The 21,990-nt window shown below is 51.4% G+C and overlaps 1 protein-coding gene across 1 annotated transcript in view; it reads left to right on the forward strand.

Annotated features, from left to right (window-relative positions):
• The first annotated feature begins 96 nt into the window (after positions 1-96).
• Positions 97-21,990, forward strand: part of Vav1 (vav guanine nucleotide exchange factor 1) — a 53,628-nt gene continuing 31,734 nt past the window's right edge. Inside the window, exons 1-4 of the mRNA XM_028861210.2 lie at positions 97-402; positions 21,042-21,158; positions 21,605-21,663; positions 21,756-21,824. Of these exons, the coding sequence (XP_028717043.1) occupies positions 199-402; positions 21,042-21,158; positions 21,605-21,663; positions 21,756-21,824 (449 nt within the window). The 5' untranslated portion in view covers positions 97-198. The remainder of the gene's footprint in view (positions 403-21,041; positions 21,159-21,604; positions 21,664-21,755; positions 21,825-21,990) is intronic.

A 21,990-nucleotide genomic window follows, 5' to 3' on the forward strand; every position in this document is an offset into this window, starting at 1 on the left:
CGTGGAGGGCGTGGGGGCGGAACTGCAGGTGCTCCCCTCCGCCCCACAGCTCCTCCCCACCCCCACCCCCAGGGCGACAGTTACAGTCACAGAAGAGGAAGTGGTGTTGTAGTTGTCCCCACTGGGGCAGGCAGCAGCAGCGGTGGTGGAGGCGCGAGGGTGCACGGGGCCTCCCCGAGGGGGAGGCAGGCAGCCACCATGGAGCTCTGGCGACAGTGCACCCACTGGTTAATCCAGTGTCGGGTGCTGCCTCCCAGCCACCGTGTGACCTGGGAGGGAGCCCAGGTGTGTGAGCTGGCGCAGGCTCTGCGAGATGGTGTCCTCTTGTGTCAGCTGCTTAACAACCTGCTGCCCCAAGCCATCAACCTGCGGGAGGTTAACCTACGGCCCCAGATGTCCCAGGTGAGCCTGCTGGGTGATGCCAGGGCACGGCTGGGTTGGGGGAGCACCTCTCTAGGCCTGGATCTGGCTAAGGGGAGGTGCTGAACAGAACAGGGCCCTGCATGGGTTTACAGACTCTAGGTTGGCTTGCATCTGCCTCGGCAAACTAGGGGGAAATCCCCCCGCCCCCAGGCTAACTGTTACGACCCATCTAGAGGGGCCTTAGGGGTACCGATGTGCCTTGTGGATGGCCAAGAGGGTGCATGAGGTTGGAGCCACCAGATTCAGGCGTTGAAGAGAGAGGCCTTCAGCTGCTTCTCCCCCACCTGTGGCCCCTCCTCTTCCGCCTCTTCTGGTCCCCTCCTTCCTCCTCACGGCTTCCTTCACCCCCATTTCCTGTCAGGGCTCTGGGCTGTGTGTCGTGGAGGGTGGGGGGCTGCACGGTTATCCCCCGTGGCTTCCTACCTCTGCCCATCCCGTGAAGGGACCAGTGAATGCAGGGCCCAGGCCTAGTATCCCAAGACGGTCCTTTGGTGTCCCCGAGCCTGGGCATGTCTGCATTCTCCACCCTTCAAGGGGAGGCATGCTCAGATGTGCCCTGGTGAGCTTAGGAAATGTATTCAAATCCTTATTTGAATGTGGCTGGAGCGTTAGTGACTGGTGGCTTTGTCCTCTCTTCTCTGCTTCCCCACGGAGGCTGGGTTTTGGGGGGTGGGGAGGTCTGATAGCCCTAGAAGAGGAAGATATAGGTTCCAGTCAGAGGGGTACATAGCCTTACCATGGAAGCTGAGGGACACAAGCTGTATTGAAGGGAATATGGCCTTGCCCTGTGGTTTGAAGGATACAACCCTGGAGTAGGGGGCACCTTCCTCCCCCTCCCCCCAGTCTTCGAGGCCAGCACAGCTGGTCCCTCCAAATCCCAGGAGGTTGTCCCTGGAAATAATGGGCTGGGGCCTGGTCTCTTCCCTCATGTGAGGGGTCCCATGTAGTTGAAGAAGGAAGTCACGTTGAGAATGGTGTGCTGGGGTCTCTAGGTTATCCCCTGGGGTTGTCCGTGGGTGAGGTAGTGGCCCCTGGAGCCATCACGAGTTTCCTGAAGGGAACATAAAACACAGAACCCACTGTCCTCCATGGACCGCTCCTCTGGCTGGCTACAGGCCATCACGGATTTGCCTACATTTGCTTGAACTCCAGTAGCTTCAAGGGCTGGAGGAAGTAGCCATGGGATATGTTGGGCCCCAGCTCTGGCGGGTCTCAGGGTGCCCTACGATGTGGCAATCGCAGCTGTTGGGAAAACAGAGTTAAGGATGAACTTCCACCTCTGTGCATCATAGCTAAGGCTGATTTTCTGAAGGGCAAGTGTGCATGGTGTTAATCCCCAGAGGACCGTCTGTGTTCCAACAATAGTCCTAAATATGTACCACGCAATTCTGGGAACTTGGCTCTGGCCCCCAAACAGCTCTTAAACTTAAGGAGACAGAAAAAGATTCATCCCAGGCCTGTGTGCTCTGGGTGTGTGGCAGAACACTGCCTGGGAGAATCAGGACTTATGTAAGAGGGATATTTAGGCTGGGTTTTGAAGAGTCAGTAGGAGGTTTCCCATTGTTCTGGCTCCCTATGCCCCGTTGTATGAAGCCTCAGGCTGGGTTAGGGTCCACCTAACCCTCCCCATCTGTCTTTTCTGTGGTTTCCAGCCTTGGTTCCTTCTGCCTTCCTTGGAAATTCTGTATCTGGTGGAGTTGTGTGTGAGAACCAATGGGCTATGCACAATATGCCAGAGGGAGGTGCCTCGGGGAGGTTGCCTCTGGGCCTCTGGGTCATTGTTAGCAGAAGGAAGCCAGAGACGGAGTGGGATGGGATGTAGAAGGCAGAAAGGAAAAGAAAAGGAGTGACTGATGGAAACAGCAGAGATAAAGGTGTGTAATGAGACTACTTAGTTTCTCTGTTTCTTCATCACTCTCCTTTGCCAGCAAAAAGGGAAGAAATAGTATATATACCACCCATCCACCCACCCATCTATCCACCCATCCATCTATCCATCCACCCACCCACCCATCCATCTACCCACTCACCCATCCATCCATCCATCCATCCATCCATCCATCCATCCATCCACCCACCCATCTATCCATCCACCCGCCCACCCATCCATCCATCTACCCATTCATCCATCTACCCACTCATCCATCCATCCATCCATCCATCCATCCATCCATCCATCCACCCATCCATCCTGTCAGGTCCAAAAGAAACTCCAGACAAATGATTACTGTGGTGCCTGTTAGCATACCAGAGCACATGCTGGGCTCCAGGCTCTCTCAGTATCTGTGGCTCCTCTCAGGCTCTTCTCACCCCACTTTCTACCCTAAACTTCACCAGCTTATGGGCTTCCCTCTCCCAGCTTCTCATAACTCCGCCATTTTGGCCAAGTGCCCTCTTGGCTCTTGGTTCAATCTCTTGGCTCTCTCTTTTTTGCTCTCTCTTCTTCTCCTTTATCTGCACCCCCCCCATGGCTCAGTCCATTCTGCTGGCAATGTTCAGGCTACTACTTCCTCTTCCTGCTCTGGACTCTTCCAGATGCTGCTTGCTGAATTTTCCCTCACATCTACAATAAAAACTTCCCCCTCAATCATACTTCAGAGAAGTCATGTACTCCCTTTATACATTTGGTGCTGAAAATCTCACTTTATGGCATCCATACATTTATCCATCCATCATCCATTCATCCATCATCCATTCATCATCCATCTATCCATCATTCATTTATCATCCATCCATCCATCCATCCATCCATCCATCATCCATCCATTCATCCTTCCATTTACTTACCCATTTATGCACCACCTATTTTTCCATTCACCTATTCACCAGCTGGACTTATGTATGAACTTCCACACCTGTGTGTCATAGCCAAGGCTGACCCATCCATCCATCCATCCATCCATCCATCCATCCATCCATCCATCCGTTCATCCATTCACCTGTTCTCCCACTCATTCGCCCATCCACCCACCCCCCCTCCACCCATTCATCAAACAGTTACCATGCAGTGCAAGCCCTGCCCTTGGTGCTGGGAACTATGTGAGCGGGACACATATATTCTGAAAGGAGGGAAATGCATCAATGAGAAAACAAGGACAGGTGTACATTTGTAGGCAGTGGCTCATACTTTGAAGAAAGCTATGTTTGGAAAGGGAGCTTGGTGGCACTTTTGAGTAGGGGTCTAGAAAACCTCCCTAGAGCAGAAGCCAGGGGGCAGTGAAAGATGAGCCCCGTGGATGTGGGGATGGTGGTCCTGCCTGGCAGGGGGTGCTGCCTGTGCAAAGGTCCTGAGGTAGGGCCAGGCAGCTGTAGTGGCTGTTCTGGAATTGCTGGTGGAGGTCAGATTGGAGCATTCTAAGTCATGGGAAGTGCCCATGAGGTCTAGGACCCACAGAAAGGATGATGATGTCATGGTTAGAAACAGAGGCCCCAGACATCACAAACGTGCACCTCCCTCCTCTGTGGGAGTGTGTAGTCCTTCCATGTGGAACTCTGAGGCTAAGGGCCTGAAGATAAAGAGGTGGGTTTGGGGAAAGAGCCAGCAGGATGTGAGGCTCATTAAACTCTGGGAGAAGCAGGAGTTGGGGTAAGAGACATCGCCAAGCCTCCGGTCCCAGCCAACCATTCAGGTGGGTGTGAGGGTGTTGTCACTGGTGGAGGCCTTGGGTAGCATGTCTGAACTGAAAATAAAAGCGAACGGGGTGATTGGCCCGGGTTTAGTGGCTTGGGTAACAGCATTTGCTGTGCAAACAGGAGAGCCTGCACACACATCAGAAAGCCAGGTATGGCCGTGAGCCCGTCCCTGCGGCCCCAGTGCTGTGGCCTTGCTGGCTGCCAGCCTAGCTCCAGGTTCAGGCAGAGGCCGACGCAATCAGGTGGATAGTGACAGTGCGGGACATCTGTCCTCTGATGGATGGATGCACAGGTGCACATGTGCACACACAGTTGAAACAGGAGTGTGGAAACACACACACACACACACACACACAGTGCAGCATGGACAGTGTGTGGTGCTATCTTTGGTGTGTCAGACAGGGTTTGGAGGTCAGCAAGCACAGCAGGACCTTCCAGACAGTCAGGTGTTTGGCTAAATGATACATTTGTGCGATTGAAATAGTATAATGATGCATGGAAATGGAACTCCCAACGCCGTCCCTCAGCTATGGCCTCTGTCGTTCATCAAGTCTCCTTGAGTGTATGTGTGCAAACAGCAATTAAGAATTCTGAGCCGGGCGGTGGTGGCAGCGCACGCCTTTAATCCCAACACTTGGGAGGCAGAGCCAGGCGGATCTCTGTGAGTTCGAGGCCAGCCTGGGCTACCAAGTGAGTTCCAGGAAAAGGCACAAAGCTACACAAAAAACAAAAAACAAAAAACCCCAAAAACCAACCAACCAACCAAACAACCAAACAAAAAAAAACCCCAAAAAACAAGAATTCTGGTGGTTATGGCAGGAGTGTGGGAGATCCCAAAGCAGCTTTGCTATGGCCATGCAGATGGAGTCCTTTTCCTGGTCCTTCCCAGCTGTGTCCATCCCGAGATCCCGAGGCCACATGCAGTCAGGGCAGAGTTGCATGCACTGGCAGGTGAGGGTCCCATGGCCTGTCCTGGCCCTTCTCCTATGAGGGAACAGTCTGTAAGAGGCCACAGCTGAGCTCATGAGAACTGTGTAGTTTGGTTCAGATGACAGTGCTGTCCCACATCCTACCCTTTGTGTACCAGGATGACAGGCACACCACCACACCTGGTTTATGTGGTGCTGGGGATGGACCCAGGGCCTCATGCATGCTAGATAGACCTACCCACCAAGGCCCAGAAGCAGCATGAGGTCTTAACCCCAGGTATGTGTGAGTGTAAGGGAGACACAGTTCTCCTCTGAGGGGTTTTTTGGTGGTGCTGGGGGGAGACTGGGGAGCTATCACTGTCCAGTGTACAAGCCAAGGATGCTATGGGTATGCCACAGTGAATGGATGGGATCTCATCTCCCAGATTTCAGTGCAGGCTCAATAGAGAAATGCAGTGTGCGGCCCTGAGGTTGGTGGTCTGGTACACCCTGAGTTCTAATTCCAGCTACAGGATCTTGAGAAAATGTCTTAGTTATTTTCCTATTGCTGGGATAAAGCATCATCACCGGGCCAGTTGGTGGTGGTGGTGGTGCACACCTTTAATCCCAGCACTTGGGAGGCAGAGCCAGGCAGATCTCTGTGAGTTCGAGGCCAGCCTGGGCTACAGAATGAGTCCCAGGAAAGGCTCAAAGCTACACAGAGAAACCCTGTCTCGAAAAACAAAAAACAAAACAAACAAACAAACAAAAAACCCCAACAAAACCAAAAAACCAACAACAACAAAAACAAACCCAAACAACAAACAAACAAACAAAAAAAAACAAACCAAAACATCATCACCAAGGCAACTTATGGAGGAATTGATTTGGGCTTATGGTTCAGAGGGATGAGTCCACACCACCGAGGTGGGAGTCATGCTGCGGGAAAAACCGGGGAGAATAAACTCAAGCACCGTGAGCCACCTCCAGTGACATACTTTCTCTAACAGGGCCACGCCTCCTAAACCTTGCCAGACAATGCCAGCAACTGGGGACCACGTGTTCAAATGACACAGACTATGAGGGGCATGTTTTCATTCAAACCACCATGGGGAGGGAGGGTTATCCAGGCTCAGAGTCTCAGGGTACAGACTGTACGGCAGGGAAGGCATGGTGTCTCATCACATCTACAGTCTGGATGCAGAGATGTGAACGCTGGTGTTTTCATTCAGCCCAGGCCCCCAGCCCACGGGATGGTGTGGCTTAACAGTGATGATGTGTCTTTCCATCTCAAAACAGCCCAATCTAGACAACCCCCCCCCACACACACAAGCAGACACAGAGGTTAAATAATCTGTCATAGGTGTGTTTGGAGGCTTGGCTCCTACCTGACCCCATATCCAGTCAAGCTGATGATGCTAAACATTACAGGAAGTTACTGAAAATCTCCATGACTCAGTTCCCTATTTATTTATTTGTCTCAGCTGCAAGGGAACTTACGACTTCCTGAGCTAGACCAGTATTCTACTTCTGAGAGCTGCCCCCAGCCCCTCACTGGGGATTCTAGGCGGGGCTCCACCCTGACCACGCCCCCAGCTCCTCACTGGGGATTCTAGGCGGGGCTCCACCCTGACCACACCCCCAGCCCCTCACTGGGGATTCTAGGCGGGGCTCCACCTTGACCACGCCCCCAGCCCCTCACTGGGGGAGTCTAGGCGGGGCTCTGCCCTGACCACACCCCCAGCCCTTCTCGGTGAATTTTGGCATTCAGTCACTGTTGCTTTCCTCTCAAGGACAAACGTCAAGGTTGGGTGCTGTGGTGACAATCACAAGCATTGGGCTTGTTTCACACGCCCTGGATTTAGTTCCTCGGACGCGTGGTTCAATCTCCCCTGCACCCTCCTCTGGCAGTCTACTCCAGCCACAGGCCCCTTAGCCTTTCCTCCAGTGCACCAGGCACAGTCCTGCCTCAGGGCTTTGGCACTGGCAGTTTCCTCTGTCTGGGACACTGTTCATGCTGGTGTCTACCTGGCTGCCCCCCACCTCCCTCAAGTCTTTGCTTAAACGTCAGTCTCTCAACAAGGCTTCCGACACGTCACCGAAATCCTACCTTTTCTGGCACCCGTTGTCTTTTTCCTTGTGTGTCTGTGCACTTGTGTGTGTGCCCATATGTGTGCAGTCTTGTACACGTGCCTGTGGAGGTATGGTGTCTTCCTCAAGCGCCCTTCTTCTGCCTTGAAAGATATTTTTTAAGGTTTTCAGTCGTGAGTATGCGCTCTGTGAGGACGTGCGCGTTCATGTGCAGGAGCCAGCCAACGCCTGAGGCACTGCGTCCCCCTGGAGCTGGAGTAACTGGCAGCAGGACTTGGGTCCTCTAAAGAAACATGCTCCTAATCATTTTGCCATCTCTCCAGCCCCGCTATCATTTTGAGACTGGCGTGTGATCGCCCCGATCCCCGTCTGTACCACCCCAGGGCTGGGATTGCAGGCATCCCTACCACGCCCAGATCTTATGCTGGTGCTTTGGATTCAATCTCATGTCCTCAAGCTTGCACAGCAAATGCTTTACCCATTGAGTCATTTCCCTAGCCCCACCCCCTAATTTTCTCCTATGATGCCGCCCACCATCTGCTGACAAGCCGTACGTATTCCCTTGGCACACGAGAGACTAGCTTCAAGGAGTCCAAAGTCAGCCTACGGTTTGATCTCTTGTAGAAAATGCTCTGCCATTTTGGTAGAAGCTGCTCGGACCCTCCTTTGGCTTTTAAATCACCCATAGGTGATTCCCTGCAGCTGGTAGAATGCATGTGCTATGGAACGAGCCACTCTATTGTTTAGGGAATATTGATGAGAGTAGCCATCCTGTGAGCTGAGTACAGAATAATTTATTAAAAAACAAAACAAAACAAAAATGAACCCCCAAAAACTCTTGAGACAGACTCTCATGTAACCCAGGTTACCCTTGAATTCCCTGTGCAGCCAAGGATGCTTTTTAAAAAATTTTTATTATATTTATTTACATTTTTTTCTTCCGAGAGAGGGTTTCTCTGTGTAAATGCCCTGGCTGTCCTGAAGCTCCCTTTGTAGCCCAGGCTGGCCTTAAACTTGGAGAGATCAGTCTGCCTCTGCCTCTCGAGTGCTGGAATTAAAGGCGTGCACCACCATGCCTGACTGTTTTTTAAAATAAAAATAAGATGAAGAGCAACCAAGGGAAGAAGAAACCCAATGCTGACTTTGGGCCTATACACATGCACGTGTGTGCGCGTGCATGCACACACACATGCACACGTGTGCACATACACTCACAAGCACACATGCACCATACTGTACTCACATGCATGCATATGCATGTATACATGCACACTGACACACTGGACCCCCCCACCCCCGATTTAAATTTAATTTAAAAAGAAAGCGGAAGAAAGGAAGAAGGCAGGAAGGAAGTAGCTACAGCCTGCTCTGCTGTCGCCTAAAATCAGCAGTCTAGTGAAAGGCTGAGGGCTTCCCAGGAGCGAGGGGTGGGTATGGGGTCACGAGGGAATGAAGCCACCATCGACAAGTAATGCAAAACAGTCTGTCCGTATTTCTGTCCCTCTGCTAATAAATACCCCAAATCAGAGGGAAATATGTACAGCTATGCAAATCAATCTTTCTTAGAGCCACGGGGATTCAAAACTGCTCCTGGCAGGAAGAACACACAGGAGGCCCCTGCTCAGCTGGCCATCCCGTCACTCATTCAACATCCGTTCCTGAGTGCCTTCCAGGTCGGGGTGAGGGGTACACAGCTGGAAGAAAAAGATCAATGCATTGGTGCCCTCCAGGGGGAGACGCTGCTAGAGAGAGAGAGAAACGTGTGACGGCCAGTGAGATGGCTCCGTGGGTAAGGCCACTTGCTGCCAAGCCTGGCCACCTGAGTTTGATGCCTGAATCCCACATGGTGTGAAGAAGAAATGGCTTCCACACACACAAATGAAATGTAAAGTGAATGAATGAATGATTCATTTCTTCCCCCATATCTGACTGTGCTGTCGGTGAGCTTAACCAACCATGGCTCAGAGATGTCCACCTTTTAAAATGTGTGGCTGAGGAGATGGCTCCGTCAGTGCCTTGAAAACACACCCAGCACCCAGGGAGAAAATGGCAGGTGTGGTGTCCACCTGTCAGCCCAGCACTGGGGAGAAGAAGACAGTGATCCTGGGGTCCACTGCTCAGCAAGTCTAACCGAGTCCACAAGGTCCAGCCCGTGGGAGACCCAGTCTCAAAACACCAGGTGAACGGCTCCCAAGGAAGAACGTTCAAGCTTGTCCTCTGGCCTCTGCATGCGCAGCAAACCGGATGGAAGCCGGGACGGGAATCCTGCCTGTGTTGCTCATCATAATGTCTAGCTTGCTGTCCCTCAGCTCTCTCCACAGCACTGTCATTCATTCTGTCAGCTGAGATGAGTCACCACAGGAGGATGTGCAGATTCGATGCAGAGAGGGGTCTAGAAGGGACGGGGATGCCTGTGTACTTTCATAGCTGGGGGGACGAGGCGGTCCTGAAAACAGTCCACTTGCAGATACAGAGGACCAGTGGTAGGTGTTCTTTTTAAAACAGGGGTGTGGGGGTCAGGAGGTGGCTCAGGGGGTCAAGTGCTGGCCATGAAACCACTAGGACCTGAGTTGACTAGGCATGATGGGGCGTGTCTATAATCATCGTATTGGGAAGGTTGAAATAGAAGGATTGCTGGGGTTCTCTGGCCAGCCAGCTCAGCCTAATAAGGCGGGGGATGAAGAGATGGCTCAGAGCTTGCGTCAGATCAGTTCCCAACACCCATATCAGGCAGCTCACAACCATCTGTACCTCCAGCTTCAGGGGATCCAGCGCCCTCTTCTGGCTTTCTCTGGTACCTGCAGTCATGTGCACATACAGTCATGTGCACACAGCACTGGGGAAATCTAGGCAGGGACTCCACCCCTGATCACACCCCCAGTCCCTCACTGGGGGGTTCTAGGCAGGGCTCCATCCCTGACCACGCCCCCAGTCCCTCACTGGGGGGTTCTAGGCGGGGCTCCACCCTGACCACGACCCCAGTCCCTCACTGGGGGATTTTAGGTGGGGCTCCACCCTGACCACGCCCCCAGTCCCTCACTGGGGGATTTTAGGTGGGGCTCCACCCTGACCACGCCCCCAGTCCCTCACTGGGGGGTTCTAGGCAGGGCTCCATCCCTGACCACGCCCCCAGGCCCTCATTGGGGATGCTAGGTGGGGGCACCACCCTGACCACGCCCCCAGCCCCTCACTGGGGGATTCTAGGCGGGGCTCCACTCTGAACACGCCCCCAGCCCCTCACTGGGGATTCTAGGCAGGGCTCCACCCTGACCACGCCCCCAGCCCCTCACTGGGGATTCTAGGCGGGGCTCCACTCTGAACACGCCCCCAGCCCCTCACCGGGGATTCTGGGCGGGGCTCCATCCCTGACCACGCCTCCAGCCCCTCACTGTGGATGCTAGGTGGGGGCACCACCCTGAGTCACACCCCAGCCCTTATGTTTTGAGTAGAGCTTGTCAGGGGAATAGGTTGCACAGCTGTGTGGGTCCCGCTGTAGGCGCTGGAAGATTCTTTCTAAGGTGGATGTACCTGTACCGCGGAAGGTCACGCTGTCCATTTTTCTTTCCCCACTGTCCATCACTTTCTGTCTTGCTGTGGCTGCTGGCTGAGCCCTGCCTTCCCCTCCACTACCCCAAAGCGGTACATTTGCCTGTCCTTGTAACTTCATGCCTCAGCTGACTGTACCGCCCGCCTCAGCTGACTGTACTTCCTACCACACTTCACCGCGCTGTCCACAACCCATATCCGGATTGCTTTTGCCAGAGTCCCTCTTGTTAATCTACTCACTCTCTCCAGGTTACAAGCACTGTGGCATCCGGGCCCATTTTCCTCGTCCACTAGTGGGTCTCAGTGCTGGGTAAACAGTAGACACTTCATGTATGCTTGCTGAGTCGATCAATGACTGGCTTTTGTGGGTCAGGCTTCGGTCAGCGCTCGGTTCTAGAGTGGAGAGGTGGCTCTCTCCTTTCTCTCTCTCCTTTCTCTCTCTCTCTCTCTCTCTCTCTCTCTCTCTCTCTCTCTCTCTCCTTTCTCTCTCTCCTTTCTCTCTCTCCTTTCTCTCTCTTTCTCTCCTTTCTCTCTCTCCTTTCTCTCTCTCCTTTCTCTCTCTCTCTCCTTTCTCTCTCTCTCTCCTTTCTCTCTCTCTCTCTCCTTTCTCTCTCTCTCTCTCTCCTTTCTCTCTCTCTCTCCTTTCTCTCTCTCTCTCCTTTCTCTCTCTCCTTTCTCTCTCTCTCTCCTTTCTCTCTCTCTCCTTTCTCTCTCTCCTTTCTCTCTCTCCTTTCTCTCTCTCTCTCTCTCCTTTCTTTTCCTCCTTCCCTTCCTCGGCTCTTCCAATCCCTTCCTCTTCGCCTGTCTCTTCTTTCCATTCCCTTCTCTTTATTGTGTGACACTCTTCTGGGAGAGACGTGAACACATGTGCACTCACCCCAGACAGCAGAGAAAAGCAAGCACACCACCAAAGTCCACTTGGTGAACCAACGAGTGATCCTGGAGTCACTTCTGGGAGCAGAAATGACTCGTCGGCCTCAGCGTCACCGAGGCCCAGCACGGACAGCACTTGCTGGAATCCTGGAGGGCACCGCACAGCCTGCAAGCAGGGCAGTCTCTTCCAGGTGCCCTGTCCGCTCTGCACCTCTTCCGGGCAGTTCAGCCACCAGCGGTCTTCACAGCTCCTGATTGGGGAGGGGCCTAGAGAGTCTGGTCTGTTTCAGGGACTTCCTGTTTACTTCTTGTTTAGCTCCTGAGGTTAACATGCTTCTCTGTAGGACAGAGTGTATCACCTCCTCTTAGCATGCCCTGTGTCTTAGTGAGCTTCCTTCCAACGTGGAAGGTTTCATCTTAGAGGAAATTGCTGCACCTCACCCTCCTCTCCCCTCCTCCACCCTTCTCCCTCTCCTATCCTCTTCTCCCCTTCCTTTCCCTTGTTTTCCCCCATTTTTGATACAAGGTCTCTATGTGTAACCCTGGCCGACCTGGAACTCACTATGCAGCTCAAGCTTATCTTAGTTATAGCTATCCCCCTGCCTCAGCTTCCCAGATGCTGAGATTACAGGTATATACCACCACACTGTAATTTCATTCCTGATTTTTGCTTGGGGGAACCCAAAGCATGGAGGTTAAGATGACCTGCTCAAGGTCCCCTGCTTACCTTCATTAACCTGACCCTTCCTCCCCACACCCATACTGGCTGGGACGCTGGGCTAGGAGGAGAGAGGAGAGGAGAGGCAGCCCCACTCCCAGGATGCTTTGGACTCAGTGTGTCATCAGCTCCTCCTCTTCAAAGCTCTGGGTAGGATGCACAGCATGACCACCCTCTCTGGACAGCCATGTGGCTGCCTCAGTGAGCCAGACAGAGCCTGGAAGATGCCATCCCTCTGCCCCCTTCTTCTATCTTCCCCGGCCAGGCCTGGTAAGGCATTTCCTGTTTCTGGTGGTTTTCCTGGGTTGGGGTTGTGGGTGTGGAAAGCACAGAAGACAGAGTTTGTGTTGAGTCTGGGTGGCTTTTCCCCAGCCCTCTACGGAGGCCCTTAGCCCCCAGTGCTACTGCCTTGACCAGAATTCTCTCTATTTTGGGCAGAGGCACCAAGAGCCAACTTCTGACTTCACCGCAGTGCCTGGCTCCTAATTTGCCTAAGGCCTTGTTGCTTGCCCAAAACCATGACTCTCTTCATCCTGGAGCAGGAGGGAAGCTGAGGGGTTGTCCCCACAGAACAAGGAAGAACTCTTCTTCCACATGCCTCCTAGAGCAAGCGGCTTCCTGTCCTTCATCACCCTTTTAACATCCCTCATGATACTGGGAAGTTCTTCTAGCGGTCTAACCGCAGTCGCTGCTGCTCTCTGAAGGAGCTCTCTTCTCTAACTGGCCACTCTGAAGCTGTGGAAGGCGTGATGAATCATACTCCCTTTGGAGGGGTCATGTGACTGAAGGGAAGGCAGTCGCAAAGCTCAGCTGATCCTCTGAGGTTAGGAGGGAGTTTCCTGTTTTAGGCCAGACAGACACCTCTCACCTCTGGTGGCCCTGTCTGGATGTCTGGGGTTAGTCCAGGGCCCACTGGAATTCTGGGTGGTTCCTGTGATATGTCGGCCCCTAGTACGTCCCTGTGAGGGCTGGAGGAAGGGTGTGCAATGGCTCAGTGTGGCTCAGGGGAGAGCAGGGGCAGGGCTTGGCTTTCATGCTCCCTGGTTTCTCCACCTCCTGCTTTTCACACGTGTGTCCCTTTGGTGGGCCTCAGTTATCCCACGGGTCAGACAGAAGTCCTTTGTTCAGCCATTTTCATCTCTGGTGGAATGAATGGTGGAATGGTTCCTAGATGAGCTAGGAACCAAACTTGGATTCGGTGAAGATGCTCTTAACTGCCGAGCCATTTCTCCAGCCCCTCTGCATTCCGTATCAGCACAGCGACTCACTTTTAACAGCTCGGCAAGGCTGGCTAGACGGTGAGCCCCAGGGATCCTTCGGTCTCCACCTCCCCAGTGCTGGGATTGCTGGAGAGTGGGGGTGAGGGGCCATGATGTACCTGTGACTTCAATGCTGAAGAAACCCCCTCTCCTTCCTGGGAAGCCATTAGCTGCCTACAGCTCCCCAGAGAGGACATAGTCCTCATGAGGCCCTCCCCGTCCTTCAATACAACCTCTCTTGATCCCCACCCCCCAGCCCCAGGTCTTTAAATAGCTGTTCATATCTAAGAGTGAGCCCTTGAGTGACGTGTGGACCTTAGGCGATGCTGAAGTGTCCATGCTGGGTTGTTGCAGTTGTTACAAGTGGACCAATCCTCTGTGGGGTGTTGGTGGTGGGGAGGCTGGGCATGTGAGAACAGGGCTCCATGTGGCTATCAATCTAAAATAGCTCAAAAAATAGTCTAGAGCTGGGGCCATGTCTCAGCTGTGTCTGGCATGCATGGAGTCCTGGGTACCATTCACAGGGCCACAAAAACCCAACCTGGGGTTCGCTCCTGTCATTCCCAGCATACCAAGAGGTGGAGGCAGGAGGATCGGGACTGCATCCTCATCCTTGGCTATACAGTGAATTTGAGGCCATCCTGGGCTACATGAGAACCTGTCTCACAAACAGGAAGAAGGGCCGTAGAGAGAGGGCTCCAAGAGGCAAGTACTTGTCAAGGAAGTGTGCAGACTGGAGTTTCTTCCTAGAACCCAACGGGAAGTCAGAAGTGGATGTGAGGTGGTCCTGGGATGAGATGGGAGGTGGAGACAGGGGAGTCCCTGGAGGCTCACAGGCACAGAGCAACAGAGAAACCCTGGCTCAAGAGAGGTGTAAGTCAAGTGCCAACACTGAGGCTGTCCTCCAGCTTCCACACATGTGTACCCGAACTAACACACAAGCATGCATGCAAATATATGCACACATACAAATCCTAAACAAAGGAGAGTTAAGACAAAGAGCAAATGTGCTCAGCTTCGCTAGTTACTCAATAGGTTTGTAGTGAGTCGATGGCCGCACCCGTTCCTTCTACCGTTTAAAACTGATGCCACTGGGTCCAGGAGCTGGGGAGCAATGGTTGCTGAGACCTGATCTCTGCCCTCATGACGAACGGCGAGTTCACTGGGATCCCACCGTCAGTACAGACGAGGGTGACGTGATGTGATCAATACCAGACATCCATTAGTAGAGGCTTAGCCTTTGGAACAGTAGGCTGATGGTGAGAGAGCTGTGTACATCATAGTGATGATGGTGATTATGGTGGTGATGGTGTTGGTGATAGCCATTGATGATGGTAATGATGATGGCGATGATGGCAATGGTAATGATGAGGGTGGTGCTGATGGTGATAGTGGTGATGATGCTGACGGTGATTATGGTACTGATTTTGATGGTGACAGTGGTAATGACGATGGTGATGGCGACTGATGATGTGGATGATTGTGATAATGATGATAGTGGTGATGATGGGAATGGTGGCAATGATGATGGTGATGGTAGTGGTGGTGATGGTGGTGGTGATGGTGATGGCAGTGGTGGTGATGGTAGTGGTGGTGATAGTGATGGTGGCAATGATGATGGTGATGGTAGTGGTGGTGATGGTGGTGGTGATGATGGTGATGGTGGTGGTGATGGTAGTGGTGGTGATGGTGGTGATGGTGGTGGTGGTGATGGTGATGGTGGTGATGGTGGTGATGGTGGTGGTGGTGGTGGTGGTGGTGGTGATGGTGGTGGTGATGGTGATGGTGGTGGTGATGGTGATGGTAGTGGTGGTGATGGTAGTGGTGGTGATGGTGGTGGTGATGGTGGTGATGGTGGTGGTGGTGGTGGTGGTGGTAATGGTGATGGTGGTGGTGGTGGTGATGGTGGTGGTGGTGCTGGTGGTGGTGGTGATGTTCATGACTGTGATGACAGTGACAATAGTTTCCAGATGCTGAGGGCTCACACCAGGTCAAGCTCTTCGAATGGCCTTGTCACTGAATCACAGACGCAGTAGACACAGCCCTCCCTGTGTTTGTCTTATCTCCGCTTACCTGCTTATCAGTGCGCAGCAAGCGATTCTGCGGCTTGACCATACAATTCTCATAGGGCCTTCGGGTCAGGAGTTCTGCCGTGGCTTAGCTTTGCAGTCCACCCTTAAGGTTTCCTGTGGGACCACAGCCGAATGCTGGAACGGGCACCGTCACTTGATGATTCGCTTCCCAGATGGTTCAGCTGCCCGGAACCCCAGATCTCCTCCGCAGCACTGATTGGGTGGCCTTGCAACATGGCTGTGGTCAAATGGTGCAGGAAGTCACGGAGAACCCGCAAGGCCGCCGTGCCCACTTTTGAAGAGTCCCTTATCATCACTATCACGAATACTCTTAGTCACACAGGGCCAGTTGCTTCAGCACGGGAGGGGGTTACAGGAGAGATGCCTGCAGATTCTGCATGGACACTGGGAGCTGGGCACCGCGATGGCCACCTTGGAGCCCAGCAGCCATCTTGGAGACTGGTGGCCATTGTCGCACTGTTGGAATCCCTATAGATGTATGATGATAATTCTTGGGGACAGGAGAGATAGTGGGTAAAGTGCCTGTTATCAAGTGTGAAGACCTGAGTTTGAATCTCCAGGACCCACATAGAAAGTTGGGAATATACCTGTAATCCCCCAGTCCTGGGAGGTGGAGTCAGCCGGCCAGCCTAGGCTAATCAGAGGGCTGTGGCTTACTGAGAGACTCTGCTTCAGTAAAGAAACTGGGGGGTGATGGAGTAAGACAGTCAGCATCAAACTGCTGTCCACTTGTACACACAGCACACATGCACACACATACAAACACATACACACACATGCACACACATGCACACACATGCACACACATACAACATTTCTGATAATTTTTAATTTCTTGCAAGACCAGCAGCCCCACATGAATTTGCCATTGTCAGAACATCGTGCATAGTGTTGATAACTCTATGATTTTCCACACGATCTTTTGAGTCATGTGCCAACTGTAATGACTTAAAAACCGATTTTAGTAGAAATTGCATTGTCTTTGTGGCTCAGTCTTGGACATTGTTGAAATAGTCCTCCCCCACTCCAAGTCTCGGGGAACGATTCAGAAGAGGAGGTGGGAAGAATGTACCAGCTGGGGAGCGGGTACTGTGAAATGGTTTGTCTTCTGGACATGACGAAGCCATACCACTCATGAACTGACCACGGCTGTGGGTACCTGCACAAGGTGAAGCCAGCATGGACGGGTGGGTAGACGGCGCTAGGCTCCACCCTCTCTGAGGAGCTATTGATGGTAACACAGTTTCTAGGGGTGAAGAATCATTCTTTGCTGAGAGTGTGGCCACCGGTGGGTTTCCCACGTTCCAGTGAATGCCTCACACCCATGCAACACACGGGCAGCACAGATTGACCTTAGTGGGCTGTGAAAAACAAAATCGAGACCATGGTTGGAAAAAGCACAGGGACAAACAGCCAAACTAGTGGGAATACATGAACTGTGAACCAATAGCTGAGGAGCTCCCGTGGAACTGGACCAGGTCATCTGGATAAATGAGACAGTTGATGAGCTTGAACTATTTGGGAGGCCCCCAGGCAGTGGATCTGGGACCTGTCCTTGGTGCATGAGCTGGCTTTTTGTCCTAGGGCCTATGCTGGGACACTTTGCTCAGCCTTGGTGCAGGGAGGAGGGGACTGGACCTCCTGCCTCAACTGAATCTACTAGGCTGGGCTGACTCCCCAGGGGAGACCTTGCCTTGGAGGAGGTGGGAATGGGGGTGGATTGGGGGGGAAGGCTGGGGGGTGGGAGGAGGGAGGACAGGTGAATCCGTGGCTGATATATAAAATTAAATTAATTATAAAATAAAAAAAATTATATAAAAAAAGGGTCATCACTGGAACACCTTTGGAACATCAGAGGTGAAAAAGGCAGGTTAGTAGTGATTTGGGGAGTTTTACTGTCCTGCCCTGGTGATAATGTAGTTGCAAGCGAATTCTCTAAATAGAATCTTTGTTATGAAAAGTCTTCATATTGAGTCTAAATTATAGGGTTTTCTTTGAAAAAATATTTGTCCCATGTCTGTGACAGGTATCACATCACCAAAAGTACTGCAAGAAGCTATCGCATAGAGTGAATATGCCGGTACCATGGGGCCAATATTGTAGGCACCCACAATAGTGAGCGCAGCTGTGAAGACAGACCGCATTTGTGCCTCCGTCTTTGACTTATGCACATACTCTGCTGTGCCTGTTGGAAATGGAATTGTTATAACCAGGCAGATTCTTCGAGAGTTCATCCTTGCTGTCCCCTCTTCATAAATAAATCTTTATATTCTACTCAAAAAACAAACAAACAAACAAAAAACCAAAAACCAAAAAAAAAAAAAAAAAAAAAACCAAAAAAAAAAAAAACCCCAAAAGAACTCAAAGTTGTGAGAGGACAATGTTGGGGGAGATTTCGAGGGATAGACAGGGTGGACACAATCACATTTCACTGTATACATGTATGAAATTCTCAAGAATAAAGAAAAATTAATATTAAGAGAAAAATAAGTATTGGCAAATACTGATTTGTTCTTGGTATTAAAAATACTTGCTTCAGCCAGGTGGTCGTGGCACACACCTTTAATCCCAGCACTCAGGAGGCAGAGCCCGGCAGATCTCTGTGAGTTCAAGGCCAGCCTGGTCTACAGAGTGAGATCCAGGACAGGCAACAAAACGACACAGAGAAACCTTGTCTCGAAAAACAAAACAAAATTTGCTTTGTTTTTTTTTGTGATCGAGTGTTTCGTGTGTCTGTCTGCCAGTATGTCATGAGCATGCCTGGTGCCTATGAAGGACATCAGCCCCTTGCAACTGGGCTGCGTGGATGGTTGTGAGCTATCATGTGGGCGCTGGTCCTTTCAAGAGCAACAAGTGCTCTTAGCCAGTGAGCCATCTCTCCAGCCCCAATTCTTGAAGATTTTAAACATGGATACAGTGAGATATTATCACACCTCCATCCACCCCTCCTTTTCCTTCTGTGTCCCATCCAATACGCTTCCTCCCAACTTCATGCTGTTTTTATGATTCAGTATACCTGGTTAGTGCTGCCCGTGTGTGGGGTATCCACTGGGACTCGGGAACCCCACCAATGACCATAACGTCAGTAAACAATGATCCTCTCTCCCCAGAATGCCAAGAGCTCCTTAGCAGCAGTGGGGTCTAGGACATCTAACAGTCTGTGCTGGGGGCAGGCTGGCTTGATCCCACAGTTGCTATCAGTCCCCAAGCGATGATGGTGTCACTTCGAGCAACATCTCACGGCATTCCTCCTCAACCCCCGCTCTCATGGTCTTTCCACACCCTGAGCCTCGATTGGGATGGGGTTAATATCGACGTCTCATGTAGGGCCGAGCACTCAGTCTGTTCTCAGCGCAGAGTCCAATTTTCCTACAAGATGCTCAAGTCTTTGGGTTCTCCACACAATCACTTCTCGTTACTGCAAACTCTTGTGCAGCCCACATCCTTCCCGAGATAACGAACGTGTCCATCCTTCGTGCCTTTCTGAGTCAATCCGCACCCTCCCTGCCTGATGCAACTGCTGATAAGTCTCATCACCACCCCTGTGCTTTCTCTAGGATTTGGGCAAACATTATCTTATCTTAAAAATGTGTGTATACATAGTAAATAAATACATCTTTAAAAAAAAAACCAAGGCACTTGCCATCCATCAAGCCTGATGACTGATCCCCTGGACCCGTGTGGTGGAAGGAAGGAACTGACTCCTACAAGTTATCCTATGTATGTAATAAAAATATAACATTTCCTGGAGGCAGGAGGATTATATAAGTTCAACGCTATCTGGGGCTACATAGTGAATTCAAGACCGGCACAGTTTTTGTTTATTATTATCATTGTCATTGTGGGTGTGGCTGTGCGTGCACGTGCCACGGTGCATGCACATGCCATGGTGCACGTGTGGAGGTCAAAGGACAACTGTGGATCCGTTCTCTCCTTCCATCTTTGTGTGGGTTCTGGAGCTCGTGCTCAGATCCTCAGGATTGTCAAGCAAGTGCCTTCATCTGCTGAGCCATGCTGCTGGCTGTAGTCAGAAGGTTTCTCTGGTCCCGCCTGGCCCTGCAGTCCCACAGCTGTTTATAAAATAATCACTTAGAGGCTTAATATTATTTATAAACAGTATGGTCTATGGCAGGCCTCTAGCTAGCTCTTATATCTTAAATTAACTCATTTCTATTAATCTACATTTTGCCATGTGTTCCATGGCTTACCGGTCTGCTGGCATATTGTTCCTTGGGTGGCAGGCTGGTGTCTCTTTTCCTCTGCCTTTCTTCTTCCTGTCTCTCTCCTTGGATTTTCTGCCTGGCTATAACCTGCCCTGCCATAGGCCAGAGCAGCTTCTTCATTAACCAATGGGAACAACATATATTCACAGCGTATGGAAAGACATCCCACAGCCCTTCCCCTTTTCTGTCTAATCAAAAAGGAAGGTTTTAACACCAACATAGTAAAATTACAGATAACAAACAGTTATCAAGCAAGAATTACAGTTACAATATCTAGTCTGTTTGTATTTGACAAAATTAAAGAAAATACTTTATCATCTATCCTATATTTGTGAGTCTCAGGTTTTATTTTTAATTTATCTTTTATCATAACCAAGGAAAATTATAATTATAACTATCTAGTCTTCAAATCCATCAAAGACCTGACAAGGAACATAATAATACTTGAGAAAACAGAAAATGCAAGCAAGCAATTTCCAAAATTCTTGGGAGAATAAACAGAGACAGCTGGCAGCCTGGACAGTTACTAAAGTTTATCAGCATCGTTGGGGCATCCAATTTGGCTACAGGCCTAGAGTATCTGACAGACCATTTTCAGAAGCAGGAATTTTGAAAGACCCTCTCACCCTGTCTTGGCAGAGTTCAGTAGTCGCTTTTCCTTGTGTCTTGCTTTTTGATTAGACAGAAAAGGGGAAGTGCTGGGGGATGTCTCTCTGCATGCTGTGAATATGTGTTGCTCTGATTGGTTGATAAATAAAGCTGTATTGGCCAATGGCAAGGCAGCTTAGAGGCAGGCGGGAAATTGAAGGAGAGAGAAAGGAAGGAGAAAGGTGGAGTCTGGAGAGACGTCAGCACTGCCAGGAGAAGCAAGATGTGAAAGTGTCGGTAACCCACCACTGTGTGGCAACTTACAGATAAATAAAAATGGGTAAAGTTATAAGAGCTGGCTAGCAAGAAGCCTGCCATAGGCCACACAATTGGTAATTAATATTAAGTCTCTGAATGATTATTTTATAAGTGGCTGAGGGACTGCAGGGCTGGGTGGGACCCCAGGAATGTGGGACCACAGGGCCAGGTGGAGCAGAGAACCTTCTGACTACAGCTGGCCTTATTTCATTTTTACTTACACGTGTATTTATTTTTACATCCGTATTTCCTGGTTTGCCTGTGTGTGTGTGTGTGTGTGTGTGTGTGTGTGTGTGTGTGTGTGTGTCTGTTTGTCTATGTGCACACACACCGTGGTGTGTCCTCAGCCTCATTTCTCTTCCCTATAGTTCCTCTGTCTTAAGAACATCCGCACCTTCCTGTCTACCTGCTGTGAGAAGTTCGGTCTCAAGCGCAGTGAACTCTTCGAGGCCTTCGACCTCTTTGATGTACAGGACTTTGGAAAGGTGAGCTGGATTCCCAGTGCCCAGAGGTGGGACTTCAATTTGTTCCCATTACTACCTGATGTGCGTGCGTGCGTGCGTGCGTGCGTGTGTGTGTGTGCGTGCCCACTGGGGGGCTGGTAGTGGAACCAGGTTGGCCTTCCAGGATGCTGCCCGTATCATGGGCTTGGGGCATGTGGGACGAGTTCAAGGATCTGCCCACCCGCTGCCTGTGTGACCTCGGCTGAGTTCTGCCTCTCTGATCCCCACTCACTCCCACGTAACAAATTATTGCCTTGCCCTGCCTGAGTGATCATGTGGACCCAAGAGTGGGGAGGCTTTGCTTGTGGTGCAGGGATGTAGGGGAGATGCTGAACTGTGCTCCCCAAAGTCTGAAGGGATAGCCTCCGTGCTGGGAGCCCGAGGGGTGGGATGGAAAGGGATTTCGAGCAGTTATACCCTCACTGCAGGTCATCTACACCCTGTCTGCTCTGTCATGGACGCCCATCGCCCAGAACAAAGGAATCATGTGAGTAGCAGTCAGGGCTGTGGCTCTGGGGCCTCCTTGAAGCTCCAGCCCCCTGTCCCACTGCCCTGCTTACAAGCCTTTCTGTCCTCCAGGCCCTTCCCAACAGACGACACCACCATGGGCGACGAAGATATCTACAGTGGCCTTTCAGACCAGATTGAGTGAGTATTGGGGTCCGATGTGTTCAGGGTTTGTGGGACACAGTGTAGATTGGAGTCTGAGGGGGCATGGATCTTCCTGGGGTCTGAGGGGACCTGGATCTTCCTGGAGTCTGAGGGGACCTGGATCTTCTTGGAGTCTGAGGGGGCATGGATCTTCTTGGAGTCT

This window comes from Peromyscus leucopus, chromosome 22 (genome assembly GCF_004664715.2).
Source record: "Peromyscus leucopus breed LL Stock chromosome 22, UCI_PerLeu_2.1, whole genome shotgun sequence".
NCBI classification, from domain to species: Eukaryota; Metazoa; Chordata; class Mammalia; order Rodentia; family Cricetidae; genus Peromyscus; species Peromyscus leucopus.